We start from the raw sequence: 27,791 nt of genomic DNA, 5'->3' as shown, positions 1-27,791 counted from the left end.
CGAGAATTTATGGAGGAATTAGGATGCCGGTCAGCGATCATTTGTAAGAGTTCTGATCAATTTATGGTGAATATTTGGCCTAATGCGAAAAACAGTTGATTAATTGTTATCGTTAATGGGTTTGGTCAATGGTACGTGAAAGATGATAATAAAGTCTTACACGTGTAAAAGTTTTTACAAAAAAGTTCATTTTTTCCGAGATATCATTACGAAGGAAGATTGATTAACGCCGCTTCTCCTAAATTTCGTAATTTTATCAACCTTTCCGATTCAATTTTATTTATTACGTGTCATAAATAACGATAACTAACAATAAATTCTAAGGTAAATTTTTTGTAAAACGGTGTTGAGAGATATAACATCATTCTTCTCTATTTTCAATGTATGTAGTTGATCAATATGGCTTTTAACAGTTCAAATAATGCTTGCATTTCCACAAAAAGGGAAGCAAAATTGAAATTCCTCTATTACTCGAAAAAACCAAATGCCTTCCATTTGTCGAAACAAAAATAAACGAAAATTCTCTGCAACCCATTGGCGCGTCCCTCCTCCATATTTGCAACTTTCTGCCAGAGCGGTGCAAACATTTGCAAACAAATACTCTGAAAATTCGAAAATACTCCATCGTTTCTCTTATTCCCGGGTCTTCGAGTATCATATTCTATTGAAACCAAGGGGTGCAATGTGATGGATGGAAATCAATGAAAACAATAACACCGATTACGCTTTCCAAAAAAGTTTCACGCGCGCGATAAATGCCGGCCGGTAGAACAGGCGCTGTTCAAAACGACCTTGGAATTTCAGATTCACCATACAGAACGGCCATCAGCGGAGCCATCTTAAAGCTGCAAGAAGAGGGGAAACTGCACTTGCTGAAGACGCGCTGGTGGAAAGAGAAACGAGGCGGAGGATCTTGCAGGGTGAGCATTGAGCATGCAAACATGATTCGAGTTTCTCTTATTTTCCACAAGGACGAGAGTGCAGTCGATAACTGTACGCTCGAAAATTCTGATCTCCCACGAAAGTGTATTTCGTTCTGGTTCCCCTTCTACAATGTTTCCAGGAAGTATACGAGAGCTCTAGAAGGGATAGACAGACCGTACCGAGAGAAGACATTTTCATAAATCCGTGAAATCATTGCCAGAACTATTATACGGCTATTATCTGCCGGTATTATTCCGCTTGGATGAATTCCCGTGACTATTCGTCGCTGGAATTTGTTGGCTGAAACTAGCACGGCTTATGTGGCATTTGTTGTATAAAGTTTATTCTTTTTTTTTTTGAAAAAGGTGAAATTTCATTGATTTTAAAATTGAAATTATTTGACATGATAGAGACTATAGAAAGAGTAATGTATTGGTGTATTGAATAATTTCTTTGTGAGTGAAGAAATACTGAAGCGAAATTTAAAATTCTTCGTTCGTCTAATTACCTTTCATTTCATATTAAACTGTTTTATAATAAATATTATCGTTTCCGAGATAACGAGTGTAATTCGTCGCAAAATGATAATTTTTAGTCAAAATGAAAAACCGCAGACTCAATGGACTTTTATCAAAGTCATATAAATTGTACAATTGCACTTGTATGAAAATTTATATTCGCGAAACAGAATGGTTGGAAAAATTGACGTTGTACGTGAATGTAATTTGACGAAACTAAAACGAAATCAATGGAAAATATATGTCGAACGTTTAACTATTCTCCTACCTGAACTGTTCCCCTCAAACGAAACAAATATTTTCATATAGATACCCCCTGAATTTTCGAAAACGATACAAGATTAAAATTGATGAAAAATATATCCGTAAATGAAAAATGTTACGCATTCATACATTATGAGTTGTTTACAAGCCAAAATAGTTAATTCCACTGTTTAAAAGTTTGTACATTTTTGTACCAAGACACTCGATTGATGTCTATCTTATATACATAAATTCATCAATTTTCTCTACTTTTTATTACGCGAAGTTAACCACTTCGGCAAATAGGCGATTCGTATTATTCTCTCATAAATGTTTCTCTTTTTGCAACAGGACGACATGTCGAAGAGCAGTTCAACAGCGAACGAACTAGGACTGGCAAACGTAGGCGGGGTGTTCGTAGTTCTGATGGGCGGTATGGGCATCGCTTGCGTGATCGCGGTATGCGAGTTCGTCTGGAAAAGCCGGAAGGTCGCCATTGAGGAACGGGTGAGTGAGGTCAGATAGCACGTCGAAGAGGGCGTGATCGCGCCTGAAGTAACGTCGTCCAACACGCACCTCGATCCCGATGCGATCTACCCCGATATACCGCGCGAATACATCAGTTGATGTTCGCGTGATGGTGGAGTTCCTCTTTAATGGTCACGGTGCACCCACAAAACCACTCGGGTCTGATCGGCTTCTCGCTGTGATCGATGGAATCACGACGTGTCAGAGGGAAAAACTAGTTACAGACTCGCGAAGCGTCTTTGTTCTTGAAACGATTCGCCATTATAATTGTTTGGGGTTCTAATTAGAGATACGGTTGATTGATATCATGGCGTTAATTCGCTCTTTCCGTCCTCGTCCGTCTTCCATTTCCTTAGTCGTCTTTTACTTTGAAGAAATATAGGACGCGAGATAAAGTGAAAAGATATTGGGGCGTAAAGCGTCTTTGTTCTTGGGAGAGTAATTATTCACAGACTTTGGTAAACGGAAGTTACGACGCTAATTTGGTATTCCAAGTTTCCACTTGTTTTTACGATGCGTTGCTTGACTTCGTTTCTTTAGTCGATTTTAGCGGATTTTAGTTGTTGTTCGATTGACATGAATTTATTTCAAAGCGAGACTTCACTGTCCGTTTGGTACTAGCAATGTTTGAATTGTGATAGTTTCGATTCGGGGAAATGGGAATTCAGGAGTGGATGTAGAAATGAAATGGGAGAGAAGAGAGTGTATTGTTATGAAACACGAGAGTGTAGTTTATTTTTATGAAATAAAAATACAATTTCACGTGTTAAATAGGTTGCGAAGATTTCGAATAGAATGACCAGTCACCGTGATATTTTAATAGTCAATTCCCATGGTAATCCACTAAATGAATTTCATTGAATGCTGATTGCTGATTCACGAACGCGGATATATTCGGAAAAATGTTTGTTCCGCATAAAGCGAAGAAAATTGATATACAAAATAAATCGAATAAAAATAAAATAGATATTGGAAGAGAACTGCATTAAAAATTCCATTTACAAATGTCAGTTTTATTATTTTACACTATTATTTATATCATAGATTATTATAGACATTTTATTATTATAGATATTATTTTTATATTATTTGCAAAACTAAATTTCCAGTTAGAATATTATACTACTATACATTGTTGTAACGATCACAAAAAATAAAATCGTTCTCATCAATAATTTTGTAATCAAGTTACATTCTGTTAGAAGAAAGCGGCTGTTCACACACGTTTGACAAATCGTGTATGTACAAATAGAATAACAACGATCAACACAGCATCCTTTATGTCTTACCAATAGCTCATAAACAAAATTGAGAATGGAATTCATTGACGAGCGCGCGGTTTATGAGAAGCACGGGGCTACAATCGATGAATTTCGTTCACAAAAGAAAATTCCAGTGGGCTTAGCAATGAAATTAAAGCGCGGCTGGGAGAAACTCGAGCGGAAAGCTCGTACGAAGCTCGCGTGTCTACAATATGTATTTGAGCTGCCGTTTGCGTACGTTCAAGCGGTAAGCAAACAGGCAAGTATTTGAGAAGGGCTCGTCCACAAATACGGATATGCAGCTTTGCGCCAGTGACCTCGCGTACCCGAGAGCAAACAATTCCGTCAGCCAACAAACGTCTGGTATTGCTGTTCGCCTTCGGAGCCGCGCTACTTCAGACCGCAACAGAGTAGCCGCGATACTTGCTCGAGTTTGAAGATGCTAATCGTTTTACGTGGACGCGAATGTGGATCGAAGATTCCAATATCCCAAATTAACCATTTCCAAATCATATGTTCTTTTATGCTCATTTCAACTTAACAATTAGTATAAATTGCAAAACAACTACTTTACGACGATTCAACAAATATTTACAATGATGAACTGGTTTTCAAAAATCAACACTTAATGATATATTTAGTATGTCAAACATATTTAAAGATTTATCTTTAAATTATTTAGTTTTTAAGCTATTGGATAAAAAAGGTCCGTCTAGATTGATACAAAATTATTGTAATAAAAATTGGGTCAGTGGTGAACGAGCTACACGTTTTCTAAGCGTTTGAGTAGAGAAACGAATTTCTTTCTGTTATGAGAAGTTTTTGTATACTCTACACTGTATACAAACAGAATTTTGATACTTTTTTCAATTTACTTTAGAATTAGCATGACTTGCTGGAAGGGTCTGATTGCGAAGGGTGCTGAAAAATTGTAGGGGAACTTTGTGGTAGATATTGAGGAAAAATGGCCTGTAACATCTCAAGTATAGCTTAATTGAAGTGTGTCTCGAGGTCGTGTACTAGTACTTTATCAGAGTAATACTTGAGTAATACTTTATCTTTCAAATTATATCAACGAAATCCTCTTACGGTACCATTTAATTTTACCCAATAATGAAAGTTTCTGTATCTCCTATTTTTGTAATGCTGCTGCCTACCCCAGTTATAAATAATGAAACCTATAAATTAATTGAATTTAAGGACTTTAAAAATTCTAGAATTAACGAAGAATTTAACATTTATCTCTTATGAGAATTGGGGATTTTAATACTCTTCACACTGCATTTTCAATTCTTTTTTTTTCTTTGTCTAAAATTATTCTTGTTTTATTTTATTTTGATAAATCGTTTGTAAATTTCGCAATTACACTCTCAATAATCTTATCTTCGATAGAGTTCAATCTTTCAGTTCGACGACTATTTTATCGCGTTTTCCATTTTTCACCTACGACGTTCAGCGAACTTTAGTTTCTATCTATTTACGAGCAGTCCATTCGTTTCCAAGCGTCCCCAATCGGGCAACTGTCGTTACTCCTGCTCGAGTTAATTTTTCTTATCAAAAACAAAAATGCTTCGCGTGCACCGTGTCGATCCGACTAATCGATCTGATGTGCCACCTAACGCAATCTTACCCGAGCATTTTCGTGTTCTGTTTTAGAAGCAGAAATCCTCGGGGAAACCGATCTGCGACGCTTTTACCGATCTACACTAGCGGGCGATCCTGTAGGGATTCGTTCGCGAACCAGAAACTAAAGTAATATAAAAACGAACGAAACAAAGATAGAAAGACAAAAATGAACGGAACAATAGAGAACGAACAGAAATACGAAACAGATTCCTATGCCCGAGAAAAGCGTATCTGACCCGACGGACCTAAGGAGGAACTCCACCACATCAGTGATCGAGAACTGTGTGAAACACTGACAGACACAAACTGTAGAAAGTTCAAACGAACGTATAATCAAAACGAAGGAGCAACGATCCTCGACCTTTCCAGTTCTTTTTTTTTCTCTTATCTCTTCGAGAACCGTAATCTCGACCGACAATCTAGCCGGAACGTTATCGGCGGAACACTACCCAATCAATTATTATCGGGTAACGTACGGTGTCGTTGGAATTTCATTAAGTAGAGAGAAAAGGAGAAAGGATGAAAAGAAGGGAAGAAAAAGAGAAAAAAAAATGAAAGAACGAAAACGAGAGAAAGAAAAAAAAAGAAGAAGGAACAGTCCAAAGGGAACGTTTGATTTAAAACGATCGTTTTCTTTTCGTCCGCAACATCCCTTAATGACAGAGCCGTGAAATGATGCAGATATTGAAATTGGAAAGGTTAACGCGTTTGCTATTTGCTCATATCAAAACCTTTTTAGATTAATTGACGACCGACTTGAAGCCTCGCAGCGAGAATGAACGATATCTCGCGCGATTGTTACATATAAAAGCTAGAACAAAAAGAGAATGGAATATATAAAAATACAAACGCGGTGTGATTTCTTTTTTTTCTGTTTCTAATGAATTCACTGCGATCGCGACTGAATCGTATGGTGAGGAGTAACGAACTGTTTACATGAACAATCACGATTTTATACCGACTAGATAATTAATGTATAGCGTCAAGTTACAAACGTTTTATTGTATGTACATATTGTGTAGCTCGAGGAGTGAATCGCTGTTCTATGTAGAGTCTGTAAGCTTCTTTTGTGAATTAAATAAAAAGAAAGATGAAAAATCCGTCTTCTGAATATAATCGAATATAATCGAATAATGATATGATAAAATTTTTATTCCACCGATGGAAGCTTGCAGATTCTACATATTTGAGAAGAAATTCAATTATGCGATAGAAGATTCTATATGTCTCGATTCGTATAAACTTGTATGATATGAAATGAGAAAAAAAAAGAAAGAAGAAATAATGAGAACAGTGATCGCAATCGAAACGTAGGTGTTAAAGAATGAATCACATGTACGGTTCGAAAGGACACGCGCACGATGTGTGACAGTTTAGTATGACATTGTTAGTTGTGTCGCAATGTTTCTTGCCTCTCTTTCTCTCCCGCCATGGATACGCAGGAGGTGAGCAACTTTTCTTTTCTACTATGTATCTGCTACTCGTTGTGTCATAGCACTTGTCGATTGACAGACCGTAGAGCATGAGATATTTCTTTCCGAATAGCTGACTTTTTTTGTCGTTCGGTATACCGCAATGTTGGAAATGGAATTATTAAACGAACTTTTACGGAGGAAGGAAATATTTATAAGAATCCTTCGGTTTATTCATCTGTTGGGTTTTTCAAAGTTTAAACATTGTTTTATTTGTTGGATAAATATATATACATATATATATACAGAAAAGTTTACAAGAAACTAAAATAAATGTATTGAAAAATTGTTTCCATTTTCATCATTGTTATTTTCTTGTTATTAATTAAACAGGGTAAAACAAAAAAATAATTCTTGTAACGCAGTATGGTGTGAGTAATTTTCTTAGTTTTATGTTCGTCTCCTTTGCGAATTGAATTTTTTAATACTTTATTTTCCTTATTTACAGCTTGTGGATACCGTTTTATATGAAAATTTATTAAAAACAAAGCAGATTGTTATAAATTATTTGTTGAACATCGCACGAATAATTATAAGACACAAACTGGTTTACTATGTGTGCTTGATTCCTTATATTTTTTCCTTCACGTACTCACAGCTTCTATGAAATAATTGATTATTAATTAAGGTTGCATGCATATATCCAACAGAATTGTTTATCTCGGGAAAGTCAGCTTCGTGCCATGACGCGTCGCATAAACCCAACAATTTTAAAAGAGCAATATGCTTGATGTCCTCATCAAGATGTCTAACTCAAAGTTTCTATTCTACTGCAGAGTCTTTAAACTTGTTTTCTCATTCTTGTAACTACTTCAGCTAATATCATTGGATCGTAGAGTGTCCCATAAACCCAAAAATCTTAAGGAAGCGATATGCTTTATAGTCCTTTGTAAAATGTCTGGGTTAGAATTCCTATCTTATCGTAGAGTCTATAAACTTGTTTACTTACAGGTATTCCTCATAAGATACTGAACTTCGAATCTTCAATTGGTATTATTGAAATACAAACAGTCTATAGGAGTTTTGATTAAGTTAATTTGTTTTTTGAGAATGTACTTTATTTTAATTTGTTTCGTGTTTATCCTGTTTTACATAACAAATACAGTGGTAATCCTCTTACAACCCTCGCATAAACTTCAAAAACACAATTCTCGACAATTCTGGTTAATCATATTCTTCCTACGTAAACATTTTCTAACCGAATTTGTATTATCTTAATATTAAAGCAGTACATGATCGTAAATGTATTTATCGTGTGAGATATAGAATCTAAATTAAAATTAAATTTATCGCAAACTATTACGATTACCTGTGACATAACGATACCAATCGAAATTGGAACGCCACTTTTCTAACTATTATAATTAGAAAGAAGCTAATTTTGTCCAAAGTTCGTAGTCATTTATTTCAATAAAATATGTTATCTCTAAAAAAAGAACCTACTATAAACAAAATTATGTACATTTAAAAACATTCCCTTGAACGTATTCTTTGCCAACTTCTCTCACTCTGCTTCAAAGAAACCCCATCACGAAGGCACCTACATACTAGCAGCCCGCAATCACTCCAGGACAGCATACCGATAAAAATTATTGCGCCAATAAAACTTCGTATCTCGAATATATCAAAACCAGGTTAAAATGTTTATGTGCATATTATACTATACGTACACGCGTCATCGCACTTGGCTGACGAAGCTTCGCATATCGCGAAGAGAGCACGATTAAAGGGATGCAGCGGATGTTTACTGGAACTTTCCAGAAGTCCATGTGCTCGGAGATGGCGAGCGAGTTGCGTTACGCGCTGGATTGCGGGAACGGGACAAAAAAGTCCGCGAAGAAGACACTGTGTAGTCGCGAGAGGCAGGAATCGAACCTATCGATCGTGTCCGAGGAGGGCAGGTATCCGGTATGCAACAAGTACAGACACTTCGTAGGGAAAGCGCCTTTGACCTGAAGCTACGAAGCTGAATCATCGTCGAAGGGAGAAGAGCAAGGTGTACGGGACTAATCGAACTCGCGACTCGATGAACTATAAAGGCAATCGACGAACGAGAGATACGACGAGAGAAGCAACGAGGCGCGAACTAAAAGTTTAGCGCGAGATGAAAACCATCCACCTTCTCCAGTTGCTTTATCCCCCTTCTCTCTCTCTCTCTCTCTCTTTCTCTCTTTCTATGTGTGTATGTGTATAAGTCTGGTTCTTTCTTTCTTTTTTTTCTTCCATTTTTTCGTTCTTTGTCTTTACAAGTGACGCGAACGAACGAACATGGCAGTACTTCGACTAGCACTTTATACAGTGTACAGTGTACAGTCATTCAGTCGTTAATTGGAGCTCACTGGAATTTATCGTGCCGTGCGGAAGACAACGATGCACGCTGTTTGAGCGGAAAGATTAACGAGCAGTTTCGAGATCCTTTGTCTTTCGTTGCGCCACTCGTGGCAAAAGAGGGTGGCCTTCGTGAAACGAAACCCAGCCTAAGTGGTCGCGGCGTGAGCTGTCGCCGCGAAAATCTAATCCTTAATTGTCGCTGTCTCTGCGATTTTATGTGTGTATGAAGACCACATGAAAAATATATGATAAGTCCATTTTCGTTGATTTTCCGACTTTTATGAAACTTGGTAGCTAAAAAGATGTATTTTAATATGAAATATTAGTTGCAGAACCCGCGTTACTTATTACGTGATGAAAAATATTAGCTTTGTTGTTATGTAACTTTAGCTTAATTGATACTATTCTACACAAGTAATATTTTTAAATTTTTGTTAACGTCGTAGAGCGCGATGGAAACACATATGTAATCCTAAAATCAAATACAAACACAGTTTTAATCCGGGATTACTTGACAACTGACTGATTTTTAAAATTGTTCTTTTCTGCACAACGGAAAAAGTATCACATCATATTTTTCATATCTGTAAGCTTCATATACACATGGCGCAGTAAGGAATAGGGATGATTGTGGATACGATTGATTTTATTAAAATTATAATTGAATATATGTTCATGAATAGTTGCCAACGATATATTAATTTTTAAACAAAATTGGTCGTTTAAAATTGGTTATTTATAACTTTTTATTCGAATCCGAATTTATAGTAGAGTGAAATAATTTAATCCTGTAATGGTATTTCCATATTTTATCAATTTTGTTAAAATGCTTCGAAACCTCGAATGTATTTAATATCAATAGACTAATATCAGAAACGAGTAGCGGATACAGGAAACGGCAATAATTATTGCCCATGCCCGTATATTTCTCGAATATATTAGAAAGCAATTTATGAATTCACTCCCACATAATTTAATTAAATATTGAAATTAAATGATCAAATATGCGATGTCTTCCGCACGATATGTTACAATATAAATGACAAACTTTGAAGAACGTATGCATGTCAAGAACGATCGAAAAAAGAGAGAAAGAACAAAAACTGTGGATTTTGTAATTGATGCATATAAAACGTTACTTGAACAGCGAAGGAAAACATCATGGAATCCAATTCACTCCATTATTATGGACTATGTCGTTCATTTTTAAAGAAAGTATCTACATTCGTGATCACTTGAGAAAAATATCACAAGATAATTAACACTGTACAAATTCTGTCTCTGTCTGTTCGGTGACGTTTGGATACATTCGTTTAGTGTACATAATCATAATCATCGTTAAGATTACGAACTAAACTAAACGTATCTATTCTATGGTATTGTATCATAGAACGTTCATGGGGAAAATCTGTTCATACGACTTCTAAAAGTATGTCTTCGTTTAAGTATCATTTCGATGCTGTAAGATAACGTGCCCATTGGTGCAAACATTGTATGTAGATGTTTTATCGAGTGTAGACAGAATAAGCGATTTTACATTTTTATGTTATATTCTAGATATGCTAGGAAAGTGACACGATTAAGGAATGCAAATTTTTAGCAAATTTTATTTGAAATAGAAAATTATTAATTATTTAACAACGAAAAAGCTTTTTTCTTATGCAGCTTATACCCTGGATTTTGAAAAAGCGTAAATTTTTCAGATGCGTCACTCCTCTAGCAAATCGACGATATATTCCGGCTCGTTGTTTCGCTAACGAATTTCTCGACCTCGTTATCATGTATCGCAGGATTTCATTGATCTATCTGTATCTGACTTCGGATATTCATTGGTTCAATCGTATACGGCATTAATCCTTTGAAATCTAGGGCAGATTCATGTGTATTAATTGAAAGTTATTATACATATTGCGAACAGTATAGGTCAGAGCTGCTGATAAAATAATAAAATCAGAATACAATACTTACTATTTAAATATTCTCAACATACTTTGTACATTTTATAGCAATCTGAATTTAGATTTCTAATTATTCTTCAAAAAATTATCTCAACTAAGTATTCAATTATTAATTGAATTATTAAACGCAGTACGAAGTATTACATGTATCTAAATAATTCTTAAATCCTCTTTAAATCTTAAATACTTTCTAAACGTTTCACACCTCGTGAATTCGTTATAATATTAAATATTAAATTTCCTTTAGAACGTGTCGCATTTATTTGATTTTAGACCTAGCAAATTCGAATAATCTTTCAAAAAACTAACTCGACTGAAAATTCAATTAAATCTCCTTCAGACCGAGACAGATTTCAGTAGCCAGTCGCGGCATTGCAATGTTCCTTTCTTAAGCGTCCAACGATTCCACGGATTAAACTGGTTAACAGAGTTAATGGAAAGCCTGTTTGCAGCTGGTACATCGCCGTTCATGAACGCCCTGGACTGAGCAGTATTAATTTCCGTCTTCCGTCTCTCCTAAGGCGTAAACACGCACGAATATCGTACATGCACGGATGCTGGCTTAGCCTCTCTGGAATGATCAATTTCCGGATGCAGATAGATCAGTGGAATGAGATTAGCGGCGAAATTTGGGCGTTGATAATATTTCTGCCTCACCGCCATGCACCATTTTTTAGAACGACGTATATATGGGACAATCGCGACTTTTTATTTTTATTTTTCTTTCTTGTTCTTTGTATATTTTTTGTTCTTTTTTTATCGTCGACTCGTTCATCCATCGATGTGTGTACACCAAATCGAATCGTTTTTAAAATTCGTACAAAAGATGCGATACAAACCCGCATGGACGACATATTCTCACACGAGTACATACATGCGAATAAATCGTGAATTATACACGTACTTGTAAATATTATCTGTATCGCGTACATTGCGTTTGCATCGTACCGAATTTAAGAGCCAATTGATTATACTTCTTACATAAAGTGTACTACGAGCATCATATTAAACGTGAATAAAACTCATCGTCTGTAAATTCTCAGTGGGTGTGTTTTGTTTATTACTTTGTCTACCAGGTTTGATTTATTTATCATTTAGAGAACCTAGAAGAATGAACTTCGTATGCACGACCTTTTGCAACTTTTCAGAAGAATTTTTGTATTGAGATCTTAATTCATATAGACAATAAACAAGTCAAACACTGATTGATTCTACCAACATTAATTGTTTAGCTTCTACAACATTAAAACTAATTAATAATTTATAATATAAGATATATTATATGTACAAAACGAAAAATTCGTCTGCATTAAAAACTACTGACATTTGTGCTATATGATTAATTAAAACACATTCTTCTTCAAATTTAAAAAATTCACAACATTACCAGCGATTTAGTTCCACGATATCTCCATTTACCTTTAAAATTTCACTGATGGTATAGTCGAAAGATTCTCCTTCGTAAGGTTATTCAAACATTCGTTTAGTGCGTCCTGTGATCGATCGTCAGGTGTCAGGTTCTTCCGGTTTCAATTGAGAAAATTATTCCACGCATAATGTATTTAACCCACGCCATAATCTCCTCGTTGATTACGTCGGAGAAGTTCTACTTTACCACGTAATTGGTCCTCGAGAAGTTGTACTTTTACATCAATTGCCACAGCCTTCACTCTTCGTTCTTTTGATTAGAGAACTAAATCCCAAACCGCTAACGTAACTAATTCACTAATGTATCCAAGTTCCATGGCTTTTACCTTCTCTTTGCTCCCTAGGACGCTAACGGAGCTATTTAATTTACTTTGCTATCTCTTTGCCGGTTGTACCTTCTTTCTCTCTTTTCTTCGGTTTATGTCTTCTTTTCCTGGCTCGCTCGCTGCGTATCTCTGCCTTTTGTACAATTAATCAGTCATCTTTTTCTTGATGTTCTTCGTTCGAAAGTTCGTTTTTAAACGTTTTGCTGCGTACGTTCAGGGGTTGATTAATTGTCTTGAAAATTAGGGCGAGAGAAGAATGAGAGAAATAGATTAAGGAAGTAAATGAGGTTGTGAATCTCATTAGATAAGATAATAAACTCCATAGAGTAACTTTTTCTAGTTCTATTGTTCCAGATAGAAAGAAAGTTATTGGAAACTCTGGAAGAAAGGATTAAATATAGATACTTTAAATTGGAAAAATAGAAAACAAGAAATAATGAGATAACGTATCATTTTAATTCTTTCAGAAGAGAATCATTTTAATCTTTTAATCTCGGTAGTTTCATTATTAAGGAAATCATTTGAAATTTGCTATATCCATAACAATTCGAGGTATATAATATTCATTACATTAAATACTACATCTTATGAATGTCCTTAACTAAAAATCATAAGACAGGGATCTTTTAATCGAATAATCCTCTTCGTTTTGTCTCCAATACATTCTATCTTAAAGGATAACAGACAAACATTCGACGTTTCCATATAAAAAATGCTCGAGATTTCTGACCTAAAAGTATCGATTCACTTCGTCGAATTGCCATCCACAATGCGAATATAAAAAGGATTTTGTGCCATTTTGTCGTTTGAAGAAAGCCGCTGTAGAAACCGTGTTTTGTCTGAAAAGACACTTTTTCCGGAAGAAGCCGAACACGCTATCAAAAGTAACAACAGTTTGTCTCGTCGTTACGTCGCGTTCGCGTCACGTACCGGTTTATTTTTACGGTGAATTTAACTACATCTCGCTGTACACTGTTTATTATGGTGTCGTCGTCAGAAAATTCTTTAACTTTTTCACCCTGGAGCTCCGTTTTCATTGAAGAAATAACGTTAATGTGATATCAACGTGTAAACGTAATTTCGACTGAGTGGAATAGACTGTCTCGAACGTAATAAAAATTCTGAAATATCTGCTGCGCGATGTACATATTAATAATCACAATCAATCTTTCACCTAATACAAAATCTGTCTCGCTAAAGAAAGAAATTTGTCTTCCTTTTTTAAAATTATTCTTTTAAAATTATATATTCTTACAGTGGTAATTAAAAATCTAAATTGTAACAAGATTTTGAAACATTCTTTATAGTTTTTAAGCGAAGTTAAAGCGTTCTTTATCTTCTATTCTCAGGAATCCACTCGTAACTAGACGACTCGGCCAATGTCACAAACTTTTCTGTTTTAATAATACTTTTTGCAAACTTTCTAACACTAAACGGCTAAACGCAGAATTGCCATGAAAAGAGGCTTGCGCGTAACCATTTTGTTATAAGTTTCATTATAATAATACACTATTTTATTATTAATAATAGACACACAATTTTCCTAATGTCTTCGCAAAAAAGAAATAATGCGTCAAAATTGAAAACCATTTACTTAGTTAATAATTGCGTTTACGCACCATGTAGCGTGGAAGAAACAAAATTGCAACACTTCTGACCAAAAGATGCCTACTTGAGAAAATGGCAGCGTTGTGTCTAACAATAAATTAAGTTGGAGCTCTAGATGCCCGCCATATTAGAGTGAAATACACAAACGAAATCCAAGTGGCTTGGAAGGGAGTTCGCGTGTGCGCAGTGAAATGGCTGGTAGGAACCGGCGTTCGGAATTAGAGTGCATGCTGTGAGTTTCGTTCTGAAAAGCACGTATATCAAACTTGTGTTCCAGGTAACCAGCCGTGTGTAATCGTAATTTCAGGTGAGTTTCCTTTTCCTGTCACGCTCGTTGTATGGACAGCCACATTGTCCTGCCCGTTTAACCTCTGACCTCTTCTGCTTTAACTTTCGTTCGAGAATGTAACGTACAGCGTACCATGCTTCCACCACGTAGCGTGTCTTCGATTCAATAACTTTTAATTCACTTTTCCAATTTACTTTGATGGTATACACATGTGTTCAACATAACAGTAATGCAATAACGACGCCGATAACTCAATAATTTCGCTCTTTTAACAATGTTTCAGAAGTATTTGATACCATTTAAGTACGTAGAGTTATTGTACGTTATTGTATTCGTATATTGGATGGATGTTTCTGAATTGAGCCTAAGGCGGATAAAAATATCCATTAATGGAGAAAGACACAAATTCCCAGAAAGATCAGACATAGTTTAGGAAGATCAATTTTTTATAATAGGCACAAAGGAAACGTGGCATGAGTGGTGAAATGTTTGATTTGAAAAGAATGTAGGAATGAAATTTAAACTGAATCAAAAGATCTAAATATTTAGGTATATTACCAAGTATCGAAAACTTGAAATGTAACAAAGCCGCTTAATATATCAACTGCATCTAAAATATCGGAACTCTTTCTTAAGAGCTGTATATTTTTTTCATGATAGATATCTTTGGTTTGAGTTGAGTAATAATTTTATAATAATTTTATAATTAAACAGTATTTTTATAGCAAAATAATATATTTTTTCACATCATTGCCCATTGTTTTGTCTATCTTTCATTCTGTTGAATCATGTAGAAATGAAAGCGCAACAGTTACGTCAGTAGAATTACTTAGAATCTTGTAACGAAGTTTCCGGTGATTATATTGATGCAGTGTATGGCCAGTACATTTCTATGCCAAATCTTTATTAGTTTATCTCTACATGAGAAAAAAAAGATGCACTTATATCACTTTCTCACTGAGCTCTTCTTATAAAAATATTTTAATAGAACTCAAGAGAAAGTCGAAAGAATTTTCGGAACGGAGTATTACGTGAAATGAAATTTCATAGAAATATGCGACATCGAGCGTGCAGGCCGATTCCCTTGAAAACTGCAGCCGATGGCGATTCGATGGAAACTATGTCACACCGCTTTAAGCGACAAGCGTTAGTGACGACGACGCCCGGCGTCTAAATATAACGAGCGTCGTAACACGGCACTCGAAGATTTTCATGTGTTTTTCAAGCGATTACGGCCGGCTGGATATGGCACATTGACACGGAACGGGCGTCGCGACGCGCTGTGACGGATTATTCTGTGGATGTTTGCGTACAATGACGCTACGCGAAATGACCATGGCGGTGAATGAATGGATAAAAAAGAATGCGACGGAGCACATGCGTTTGGCAAGGTGACAATAGCATGACGCTCCGCAATAGCATCGCGTGTTCCATCCGCGCCGCGATGTTTCGTGACGAGAAAATACGCAAAAATCATCTCCGCTAAAATTATCTCGTCGCAAATGTCGAGTGACGTTCCCGTTTTTGTCGATGGTGGCGGTTCGAATCGAAATTAATATGTAAATGTGCGTGTGTAATGTAATATGTGATTTCCGATATGTAATGTGTAAATTAATATGTAGGATTACCATTAACTCTACCATTAACTCTAAAAGCTCTGTCTTTTCTCCAGTTTACCATAGGTATTCCGCTAAAACGAAAAGCTCGTACCAGGAATATCAAATATCCAATAATACAGATTTTTCCATTAAAGTTTAATTTTAATCAAAATTTGTCCAAAATTCCTATGAACTCTTCGATTTACAATTCTTCATTTTATTAACACCACGAAATACAATTTCTACTTTATCATTTTACTTGTCTAATACTATACAAATATTCATTAGTCTAAAGCTTGGAAAAGAAAGTTATCAAGCATCCAATAATTTGTATTTCCTAACCGAAAAAGCCAGACGTGGAAGAAAGTCGATCTTAGAGCGTCGAGGGAGGATCTGACAGATCCTTTGATAGCTTCAAATAAATAGGCGAGCTGAATATTGGGGGATTGATTTTAGACGGTTCTAAATATTTACGCGAGCTCGAGAATTCAAGCGTGTATACGCTTCCCTGCTGGTTTACAGTACGTCGGATAGTTAAGTGCTCGTTCGAATCCCAACGGTCTGCTCCAGCCGTTGAAACGGGTGTACCATGGTCTTATTGCAAATAAATTCGCGTCAGTCCGGTTGGTCTGGCTGTCTTTGAAGCTAATCGCATCTTCATGGACCAGGCTTTCATGCCGACGATTTCAGTTAATCCCTGTTGTTTTGTTGAGAATGTTTATCGTTTAAATTCGCTCTGAATCGCCACAATGTTGTCCCGAACGAAGAACAACATCGTGATTCTGTTTCACAAATATGCAATTTTTATTATGTTTTAATGGTTTCTGCTTACTCGAACAAGATTTGATTAATTTAAATTGTTTCTATTAAAATTCTATTTTCCATTCTGTTTCTATTAAATTGTTTCGAACGAATGATATACGATACAAATTAAACTATTGCCTAAATGAATTGTTTTTTCGGCATACATAGTACGACAATATATTTTTATAGGAAGTATTGAAAATTATATCGTGTTATAAAATGTTTCACGAAAATATTCAACTGCCTAAATATTTCATGTTCACGTGTGCATAATATGGAATACGTATTATATATTATATTATATACATTATTTTATGCCTAGCTTATAAATGACACGTCTATCCAATTCTGATCTTATAAAGACCAGTTAGGAGGATAAAAATACTATATTGCAAATCGTTAGAAGAAGATTGTCTTGTTTCATTTTTAACGCAGAATACGTCGCTATCGTATTGTAAAGAATGACCACAAGATGCTGGACAAGTGTCTTTTATTGATCATCTTTTCCTGCGTTCTGGGATCCTGCAAAGGCGCGAGTGTTAACGTAGGTGAGGAAACTTGCGTGATTATGCGGAACAGTCAGTTGGACATGGAAATGTTTCTAACTAGAGAATAAATCTTATTTCAAGTTTAAACCAAATTAATGCCCTGGAGTCTCGTTCCCTCAAGTTATTTCTCGTGCTCGAATCCATGACTGAAGCCGTCACTGTTTCCAGCTCACATTCCGCAAATATTAATAGAACACTGCCGCGTCCAAAGTCACACGTGTCTTCACATAATTCTTTTAGGAGGATTGTTCGACACTAACGATGGCCTTCAACGCGCCTTCGAAACCTCTATAAAGAGAGTGAACGAACAACGGCACATGAGCGATGCATTTCCAAATGTCTTTTTCGTGGCAAAATCCAACGAGATTGATACGGATCCGTTCAATGTGTCGCAAATAGGTACAGTTATCATTGGAAATACGTTCTCTCTCTTATGCAAAGGTCACAGTGGCAACTAATCATATTTTTATACGATTAAATATTTGCAGCTTTCTTCCAACTCACGAATTTTTCAGAAATATTTTATCGAATAAATTATTTGGAGCATTAAAATAGTATAAAATATATGACATTGAAAAAGAGGAGATAAATATCACATAAAATTTTAATTATTCCAAATTCATCAATATATCTTCGGCAAAGTATTAATAATTTCCAGAGTAAATACTTTTTAAAAAGTAAAATCAAATTTAAGTCAATGTTAAATAACTTCGTATCTTTATATTCCTTTGTGTATAAATAAATAAGAGATTTTCGTTTGTGTTTTGTGACTTTTGTATAGTGTTCTATACAGCTCGACTTACTCATTAATTCAAGAATTTCTTCTAAAATATTCAGTATGCGAATTGACGACTGAGGGGGTGGCTGCCATTTTCGGTCCGAACAATAGATTTACCTCGGGGCACGTGCAGAGTATGTGTGATACCATGGAAGTGCCGCATATTTATGGCAGATGGGAACCCTCTCAAATTCGTGGCATAGGAGTAAACTTATTTCCATATGCAGAAACTCTCTCTATGGTACGTAGAACACATGAACCTTTTATGTTTTTTCGGCTTACATATTTATTATTTATTTCATAGATTTTTATGAAATCACATTTCGGTAACATGCACCGCAATATCGATTGGTGTACTTATATGTATATTTTAAGAACACTTTGATAAGGTCTTTTTGGTTGAATACAATTATTGAAAATAAATATAGTTCCTTAAAAACTTAGTTTTTAGAATATTTATTTATTAGTATTTAGAATCGATGTTGTAATCGAAGGTAATATTCCGCCAGGTCTTCAATAAAATCATAACTGATTTTGAATGGAAGATTTTCGCAATATTGTACGCAGACACCGACAGTTTGTTTCGTACACATCGATTGTTGGAACATTTAGATATAAAGGCGCATACGATCTTTTTATACAACTTAGGAACTGGACCGAGTTACAGGTGCATATTTCAAATGAAATTCGTAAATCGCATTTGAATCCTCTTAGTTATAAAAATTAATAGGTGACTACATTTTACAGAAAAGTGATGCGAGAGATCAAAGACGAGGAGATTGAGAACATTCTTATCGATTGTTCGATTCATATATTAGAAGAGGTATTGAAACAGGCACAGCAAGTGGGAATTATGTCGGAGAAGAACAGAATAATAGTAACTTCCTTGGTAAAATAATTTCTTCCTTATCTAATACATTGTACAACTAATTCCAAAAAATATTCTTAGATATTATGTGACGTAAATAATTTCACGATCAATTTAGTTTTTTTTATATAGAGCCCTTTTATATACATACCTTTTTGGTTATATAAAATTTTATATACTCAGATGTTACATATGTAATCTCACGTTTATTTATTTCTCACTACGATATGCTAACAGTCTACTTCTAAAGATTATTACCCTTTAATTCTTAGGTCACAATGTGAAACTAGAACCAATTACGATTTCTTTTCTTACAAACAAGTAAGACAAAGTTTATATAATATTGATACATAAATTGCGGAGACTTCATAAAAAAATATCGTATATTTATGAATACATTATACAGGCTAAAGTTCCTTCCAGGATCTTCAGACGATCGATCTAGAACCATACCAATACTCAGGAGTGAATTTCACCGGGGTACGTTTAATCGATCCCGAAAGTCCACTCGTAACGAGCGTTGTGGAGATGCATAAATACGAATGGGGTTTGGACGATCCTAGCAAACTGCGCGTTGAACCCGCGCTCATGTACGACGCTGTACAGCTTTTCGCCAGAGCTTTCAAACGCTTGAGAGACACCATTAAAGCCAATGTGAAAACATTACCTTGCGATGGTACAGTGAGCTGGGAACACGGATTTAGTCTGAATAATTTTATGCGAGTCGTAAGTTCATTGCACCGATAAAATAAATATTTAATTACTATTAACCAACGATGTGCCTATATCCAATACGAAATTTCACATTTGAAATTATCATGGATTCATTTCAGAGCGAAATGGAAGGTCTGACTGGTTTGATCAAATTCGACACCGCTGGATTTCGTAGTAATTTCCAGCTGGATATAGTGAGAGTGACGGAAAACGGACTAAAGAAAATCGGAATATGGAACAGTACGAATGACGTGGAATGGCTATTGGAAGCTCGTCCTCAGAAATCTGAAGAAGAGTTGAGCTTGCAGAACAAAACGTTCCTCATCTTAATTGCAATCGTGCGTAAAAATACAAAATTACGTTTTTGAATCTTACTCATGGGATCTTTGATCGAAATGCGAAATTATCGCCATTATAGAATAGTCGAATATCACAAGAGAAACAATTTTTAAGATATGTATATCTATTGAGATGAGAGAAATAATTTTTAATATTTTCCAAATTGAACATGACGGATATAATAGAAATAATAGATTTTTAATTATAATCAGAAATTAATGAAATTATACAAAAACCTAAAATCACGTGAAGGCAATAATTCATAATACTTTTAATATCCTTTGGATTGATAATAAGACAAATAACAGATCATTAATTGAAATGGAAAATTATTTATATTATTGAATAATGCAACATCGTACAAAGGAAATAATATACAGTCCTTTTATTATGCTTCGAATGAGAAATAATAAACCTTTAATTAAAATATACAATTATTAATATCGCTAAATAATCTTATGTCATGCAAATTAATATGCCTCGAATGAGAAATGATACAAAATATGTTTACTTTAAATGTCCCTTTTATCACTCATAAATATAATCTTTCATTCTTACAGAATCATCCCTATGGGATGTTAAAACAGTCGGCCGATATGATGACAGGAAATGATCGCTATGAAGGGTTCGGCATCGATATTATTCAAGAATTGAGCAAAATGTTGGGTTTTAATTACACGTTCGAGGTTCAAAGAGACAATGTGTATGGATCATACTCTAAGAAATTGAACAAATGGACGGGAATGCTTGGGAAAATAATCGCCGGTGTTAGTAACGTTTAAATGGAAATGCATAGTATTGTTAAATGAAATGAAAGCAAAATTAAAATATGATGTCCATTAAAATCGTGTTGCAGGAAGCTGATCTGGCAATTACAGACTTAACTATAACTGCAGAGAGAGAAGGGGCGGTGGACTTTACGATGCCTTTTATGAATTTAGGTATATCTTTGAGATCATGCGAAATTTATGTGAAACGTTTTAAAATATTTGAAGTATTTAAAGTCCGTACTGATCGATTCCGTAAATTGAAAACTAGAAAATCATGAAAAATAGCTTCCAAAATTTCTTTTAGAGTTTAGAATTAATTACGCCATTTTACGCCATTTTTACATTATTTACGCTTTACGAATACTAATAACGAGTCCAGGAAATTGTGAATTTTGAAACTGAAGGTTGAATTCGTGGGCAATTTGAAAAATCAAACTGTATTTCTTTATTTTCATTACTTTCTATTTCTTTATTATGAAATACAGTACAGTCTCGATTATCCGATTGTAATGTGTACCAAACCTATCTCGGATAATCGAAAACTCGAGTAATACTAAAGGATCGATAAGGCCGTTAATAAATTGTGCAATAAAGTTATAAAAAACATTTTGAATATTGTACATATATTTAAATTTAATGAACTATGTAATTGATTGAAAGTTTGATTAACTGCCTTAATTATATCTGACTATTAACAATTTTGTACTCTTTACGTTAAACTTTCAAAAGGAACGAAGATAGAGATAAAGTTCAAAGTATCTCGGATAATATGGAATTTCGATTAAACGGGATTCGTATAATCAAGATTCCACTACAAAACTGACATCAGAGTATTTGTTATTCGATTCGAGCAAAGAGATATTAAATGAGCCTATCACAGGGAAAACTAATCAGTTTCTTTTCTTAAAAGTTGTTTTATCTTATTATCATAATAATTATGACTCATTCTTTAGAAACAAAATGATTAACCTTGATGCAGTTAATCAATCGGTGTCCTGGTTATAATTCTGGTTTCACTTGTTCCTACAGGAATAAGTATTCTGTATCGAAAACCAACGAAGACGCCGCCCAGTTTGTTTTCCTTCTTATCGCCATTTTCGACCGGAGTTTGGTGGTATTTAATTGGAGCTTATATATTCGTGTCTGTGGTACTATTCATTATCGGTAGGATATGCCCTGCAGAGTGGAATAATCCATATCCTTGCATCGAGGAACCAGAGGTGCTTGAGAATCAGTTTACCTTTAAAAATTCCTTATGGTTTACCATTGGTAGTCTTATGCAGCAGGGTTCCGAGATTGCACCCATGTGAGTGGTATTTTCTAATATTTTTTTTATTCTTATATTCGTATATTATATTATTCTTTTATTCTTTAATTTTCTCCTTTTTGTTCTTGTATTATATCAAACAAAATGTTAGTAATATTAAGATAATATTTATCGTTGGTATTATTATTTTACTATTTCTATCTTTTTTTTTATTAAACGCCGTTTTTATCATTTTATATTTAATTAATGAAAGCTTGCTCGCAATCAACATACATTTCTACGATATTAATGTAAAATTTCTACAATCGCACAGAGGATTTTCGACAAGAATGATGGCCACTTCATGGTGGTTCTTCTGTTTGATCATCGCCAATTGCTATACTGCCAATTTAGCCGCGTTCTTAACCGTCGAGACAATAGTATCACCCTTCTCAAACGTCGAAGAATTGGCAAGGAAAAAAGCAATTAAATACGGCGCTAAAATAGGAGGATCTACGTTCATGTTCTTCCAAGTAAGTGTCCAACTGAATACGTAACATTCTTTATATATTTGATAACGTAACGTGAAGAACAGTGAAAATTGATGAAACGGTTATCAGTAGCAACAAATTTTACAGGAAGATTACAGGCTACCGATGTACTTGTTTCAAATGTAAGAGATGTTTATGTTTTGATCAATTTTACCGCCTGATTTTATCCAGATGCTTCATTTAACTATCATTAACTGTCTCTCTGTAAATTTGTATTGTTAACGAATCATTCCAGAAATTTCTCGTTTAATACGTATCCAATAGTAGAGTATGAGTTCATAAGATGAAGAAACATTTTATAAATTCTGACAGTTATAGTACCCTAAATATAATAGTTGCAATAGCTTGCCTATTTATTGTAAAACGTACAAATCCTGTTCATTAAAACCACGCTGTGATATCACAAACATTTTAATCCCGTTCGATGCAATGCTTAAATAGATAATATAGAATCGAGTGAAATTAATACATTATTCCCTTGTAATATTATTTACATTTGGGTTGAAATTAATTTATAGACCTCCATTGATATTAACAATTTTCTGGAGGAGTGATATATTTATATTTATGATAAATTTAAAATTTATGATATATTAAAAAAAAACTACCTACCAAAAATTGACTGAATCGAATTATATTATATTAACAAAACTGATTTTAATAGTAAGGGATACATATAAATAATATTTTATTCCGAATCAAAATTCAAAGATGCAAGATAAATAATCGAGTTTTTCTTGTTAAATAATCGAGTAACCTCATAATAACTTTTCTACTTCAAACCGATTTTCTAGAAAATTTACTTTCCTTAAATTTTTATAATATAGGGAAGAATAATAAATAATTTCTCTTGAAGAATTTATTTTAAAGCATGTCACTCTTTTAGCAGACTGATAATATGAAAGATCATTAATAATTAATATAATTGGAAACGTAACAAATTTTCATAACTGAGAATTCAATATAACATATTGATTTCCTCATTGTTCGCATAAATTACTCTGAATGACAGATTACCGGAAAATGTAACATTAATTTCTCTATCTCTATCAAACCGCTCATTAACCGATCAAAACGAAAACAAGCGTTAGGCAAATGAAACTTGCAGTTATTCATTCTAACTCAGATTTTTATAAGAATTATGCATTCCAAGGATTCCAACTATTCAACATACAAAGAAATGTACAAATACATGACGGACAACGCTGCAGAAGTATTGCCTTCTAACAATGATGCTGGGTTGACAAAGGTGCTCAGAGAAGATTACGCGTTTCTAATGGAATCCAGCTCAATAGAATACATCACTGAAAGGTACTGCAACGTGACTCAGATCGGTGGACTTCTTGATGCAAAGGGTTATGGGATTGCTATGAAAAAGGGTAAGATCTTAAATGACACTTACGACTTGTCAAATAATACATAATAATAATACGCAAACCTAACGACTTCAGTAGTCACACAACAATACTATTTTACAAATAGTTAGGAATAGATACATTTCATTCACCGGTTATATTACGACTTTAGTTAAGTTATTAATTTATTCAATTATATTTAATTATTAATTATTGATTATTAAATATAATTGAATTTGGTTTGAATGTGATAGTCAAACAAATGTTAGTTGGCATATTAATTTGGTTGCAAGGCTACGACGATTGAAAATTGAACATAAATTAATTTAGAGTTCAAATGGTGATTACAATTGTATTTTATAACGAAAAGTGTACGACAGTTAATATTTCGATTTAGCTTCAATAGAATATTTTTATTGTTTTGCTGTATTTCTAGAAATTTAATAATGTCTAAAATTCTTTGTAACTAATGATATATGTACTAATTCGTCTGCGTCAATCACAATATATAATTGAATTACTGCCGGGAATATTATTTATATAAAAATGAAATTTGTATACTGATTCATAGGATCGCCATATCGTCATCCATTAAACACTGCCGTATTAAAGATGCAACAAAGCGGCTTGATAACAGAATTGAAGAAAAAATGGTGGACGCAGAAACGTGGGGGTGGAACATGTCGAGTACGTATAGATAAATGTTCCAATAAAATAAGATAAGAACGAAGTCGAGAAATAAATTATGCGCAAACGTATGAATTTTATATGATGATATGCGAATGATACGTAGGAAGACGGTGGTCAGAGCGCCGCGGAGGAACTGGATCTCGACAATGTGGGTGGCGTATTCCTAGTATTGACTGTAGGCGTTGCTGCCTCCTTCTTTTATACTGTATTCGAGTTAATCTGGGAAGTTGGCTGTACATCCTTACGCGAAGACGTAAGTACAATAAAATCAATCTGATTCGATTATTGATCGGTTTTACTAAATTAGATAAATGTACTTCAGGTTTCCTTTAAAGAAGAACTAATGGCTGAACTAAAGTTTATTATAAAATGTGATAATTCGCCTAAACCAGTGAGAAGAAGAAAAGGATCATCAAATAGAAGTGGAGAAGATAGTACTAGAGGTTGTACACCCCCGTATGGATTTATACCAGTGATTAAAACTTCCAACTCTGATGATAAATAAGATATGTGATAAAACAATATAGTAAATGTGTTACACACGTTGTACTAATATATTATTATTATTATGCTAATATATTAAGTAATGAGAAATAATGTTACAAAAATATAAAAGCGAATGAAGGAATTGAAGCATGACGAAATCGCAGTTAACTCTCTCATAGATCATAAGTTACGATGTATCTGAGACATATAATGACTTTAACTTGTGCTTAATATAGAATAATAAACAAAAAATATAAATATATATATATATAATAATACTAATTTTTGCATAGAAGTTATACATATACATAAGAAATGTTTAATTTTACAGTTTATAATAATTAAATCAAATGTAAAAATGTAAATATTGTTCTATGATTTGTTCTGTGATTCTGAGCTTCGAAAGTCAAATATTAATTCAAGCTCCCAGAGATAGAAAGCTTTTAAGTTGAAAATACTCATAGCTTCCGACCTGACTTTTAACTTCTAGGTGCCTGCCAATAAGATTACACACCGTGATTTTATTTTTAATTATGTTTCTATAACTGATTGTTATTACACAGTGAAAATTCCGAAGTAATTAAATTTTAAAATAAAGTACAAGTTTCACAGTAAAAATTGGATACGCAAATTACTCTATTACAAAATAACGAGAAACATCATAATTACCTTATAAGTCAGTGGCTTTAAATCCTGCTGAAGTAATCCATATCGCAATACGTTATTAATGTAACTTACGAATAATCACAAATAATGTAATTATTCATGAAATTATTGAAATCGTATATTCAAACTGCTGAGATTAATATTACTTCATTAAATTGGTGCTCCAAGATTAAATGGCGTAAGCAGTCGCGCAATCCTTCGAAGCGCATTAAATTATCTCACAATTCAAGTCAAATACATCAGTATAAAATACGATTGTAAAAGAAATTCCATGATCTTAAAAGAGTTTTGGTTTTTCCGGTTTTTACGATCTTCGTCGCTTATCGCATTATACAATTTAAAAGAATAATACAGGTCCAACAAATTAGAATTATCTCGGTTCTATTCGTTATCAGGTAATGTATACAGATCTTTCTTTTATAGTTTTAAATCAGATATATTCATTTCCTTCCCTTTAATTCTTCCCTTATCGCTGCTGACAAGATGACAAGCCACGCAATGGATTTAATAATTGGTTACAAGAACGCGAGTAGAGTGCTGCTATCTCCTACGCGATGCAGAAGCGTGTGGAACTTTCATCGGTAAGGTAGCGGCCTAATCTGATTCTCAATCGACGATACGATTTGGGTTTCAACTACTAGTTTGAAAGCTACTCGTACGATAATCAGATCGAATTGAAAACCATTAATCAGGAAATGAATAATTCATGATGTAAGAAGTAGATCCGATCATCACGAACTTAACAATCACCGTTGGACGCGGAGATTCTGTTGATTTTCAGACTTCATTTATGCCTGATAAATAATTTTTTACGCTACGTTTATCGCATTTTGGCAGCTCGATACATCTCTGCTGTCGCTACATGAATTATGACTCTGCGAGATAACGAAGAGATAAGGAAGAAAAGAAATGATGGATTGTGAGTAGAAATGAAACGAAAATTAGTTTAACCTTTTTGGAGTATTCGCTAAATTAATTCATGGTTATTAGGTCTCTTCTTGTTAATTAAGAACAGAATAAAACTACGTTGTCATAATCATAGTAGTTTCTTTAAAATTCTAACAGTTGAACGAATCTAGATTATGTTGTAACAACAAAAGAGTAGCTGACTAAAGAAAAGTTAGATATTTTATGTAAAATTGTACGATCTCGAAATATGGAGTGAAAGATATCGATTTTCTTTTCAATACTCGACACGATTTTCGAGAATATGAACCAAGTTTGGCATAGTTCGAAACTAAACTAATTGTTCGACGTCCGCTAAAAGTAACTTTTTCGTCCGCCCTACAACTATTTTCAGATTTAGCAGGAACGAAGAAATCTCTTCTGAGATCGGACGATAGCATCCTTTATCCGTTCTCTTATCCGTTTTTCTTAATGAATATTTAAAAGCGTTTGATCGGATTGCATTCCCGCGAGATTCAAGGTCTTTTTACTTAATTGGAAGAATATGTCCGTCGGAACAAACGAACCCATATGTTTGCATTAAACAGGCTACGGTAGAGTCCTCAAGGCACGCTATACAGTGAAAGACACTCCCTTCTTCGATGTCGGAAGTGTCTTCAAGTGGGCAACCGAACTCGTTGACGAGTAAGTTAACCAGCTAGAGGCAAGCAAAACAGCTATCCGCCGTTCAACATTTCGCTTTCGTTGGAATTTCAACGAGGACAAAGGCTGCCACTGGATGCTCCTTTCCCCCTTGATCATAACCACCACATGCATCATGAACCTTGCCGTTTTTGCAGACCAAAGTGAACGATGGTGCGTCCCCTCGAAATAGCAACGTATTGCTTGACGTGCAAATATTACGTTAGATAGGAAAGAATCGCGTTTGCTTAGAAATAAGCAAAAATATTTATTCTCCG

At 34.4% G+C, this 27,791-nt stretch overlaps 2 protein-coding genes across 6 annotated transcripts in view; both read left to right on the top strand.

Moving 5' to 3' along the window:
* The window catches only part of LOC117211485 (glutamate receptor ionotropic, kainate 2), a 211,583-nt gene extending 199,679 nt beyond the window's left edge, over window positions 1-11,904 (top strand). For 2 of the 4 annotated variants that reach the window (XM_033455420.1, XM_033455418.1), the window contains exons 16-18: window positions 805-920; window positions 2,037-2,192; window positions 8,335-11,904. In XM_033455420.1, coding sequence (XP_033311311.1) covers window positions 805-920; window positions 2,037-2,192; window positions 8,335-8,529 — 467 coding nt within the window. In that variant the 3' untranslated portion in view covers window positions 8,530-11,904. Of the gene's footprint in view, window positions 1-804; window positions 921-2,036; window positions 2,193-5,131; window positions 7,416-8,334 lie in introns of those variants that run through there. The other 2 variants (XR_004488262.1, XM_033455421.1) reach the window with 2 other exon arrangements.
* LOC117211486 (glutamate receptor ionotropic, kainate 2-like) lies at window positions 2,068-25,542 on the top strand. Of its 2 annotated transcripts, none has more exons than XM_033455422.1 (16): window positions 2,068-2,192; window positions 17,351-17,463; window positions 17,704-17,862; window positions 18,301-18,482; window positions 18,751-18,908; window positions 18,989-19,130; window positions 19,533-19,835; window positions 19,943-20,161; window positions 20,723-20,929; window positions 21,019-21,103; window positions 21,962-22,238; window positions 22,513-22,711; window positions 23,883-24,108; window positions 24,656-24,771; window positions 24,878-25,027; window positions 25,097-25,279. In XM_033455422.1, exons 2-16 carry the CDS (start codon window positions 17,388-17,390, stop codon window positions 25,277-25,279), a joined length of 2,682 nt encoding a protein of 893 aa, XP_033311313.1. In that variant the 5' UTR covers window positions 2,068-2,192; window positions 17,351-17,387. The 2 variants fall into 2 exon arrangements, with proteins under 2 accessions (XP_033311313.1, XP_033311314.1); XM_033455423.1 differs by lacking the exon at window positions 2,068-2,192 and adding an exon at window positions 14,216-14,531 and having other exon boundaries at window positions 25,097-25,542.
* The last annotated feature ends 2,249 nt before the right edge of the window (window positions 25,543-27,791 follow it).

Source organism: Bombus bifarius, unplaced genomic scaffold, assembly GCF_011952205.1.
Source record: "Bombus bifarius isolate JDL3187 unplaced genomic scaffold, Bbif_JDL3187 scf7180000008237, whole genome shotgun sequence".
In the NCBI taxonomy this organism is placed as follows: Eukaryota; Metazoa; Arthropoda; class Insecta; order Hymenoptera; family Apidae; genus Bombus; species Bombus bifarius.
The sequence above is the reverse complement of the archived record's forward strand: the minus strand, read 5'-3'. Positions and strand labels throughout refer to the sequence as shown.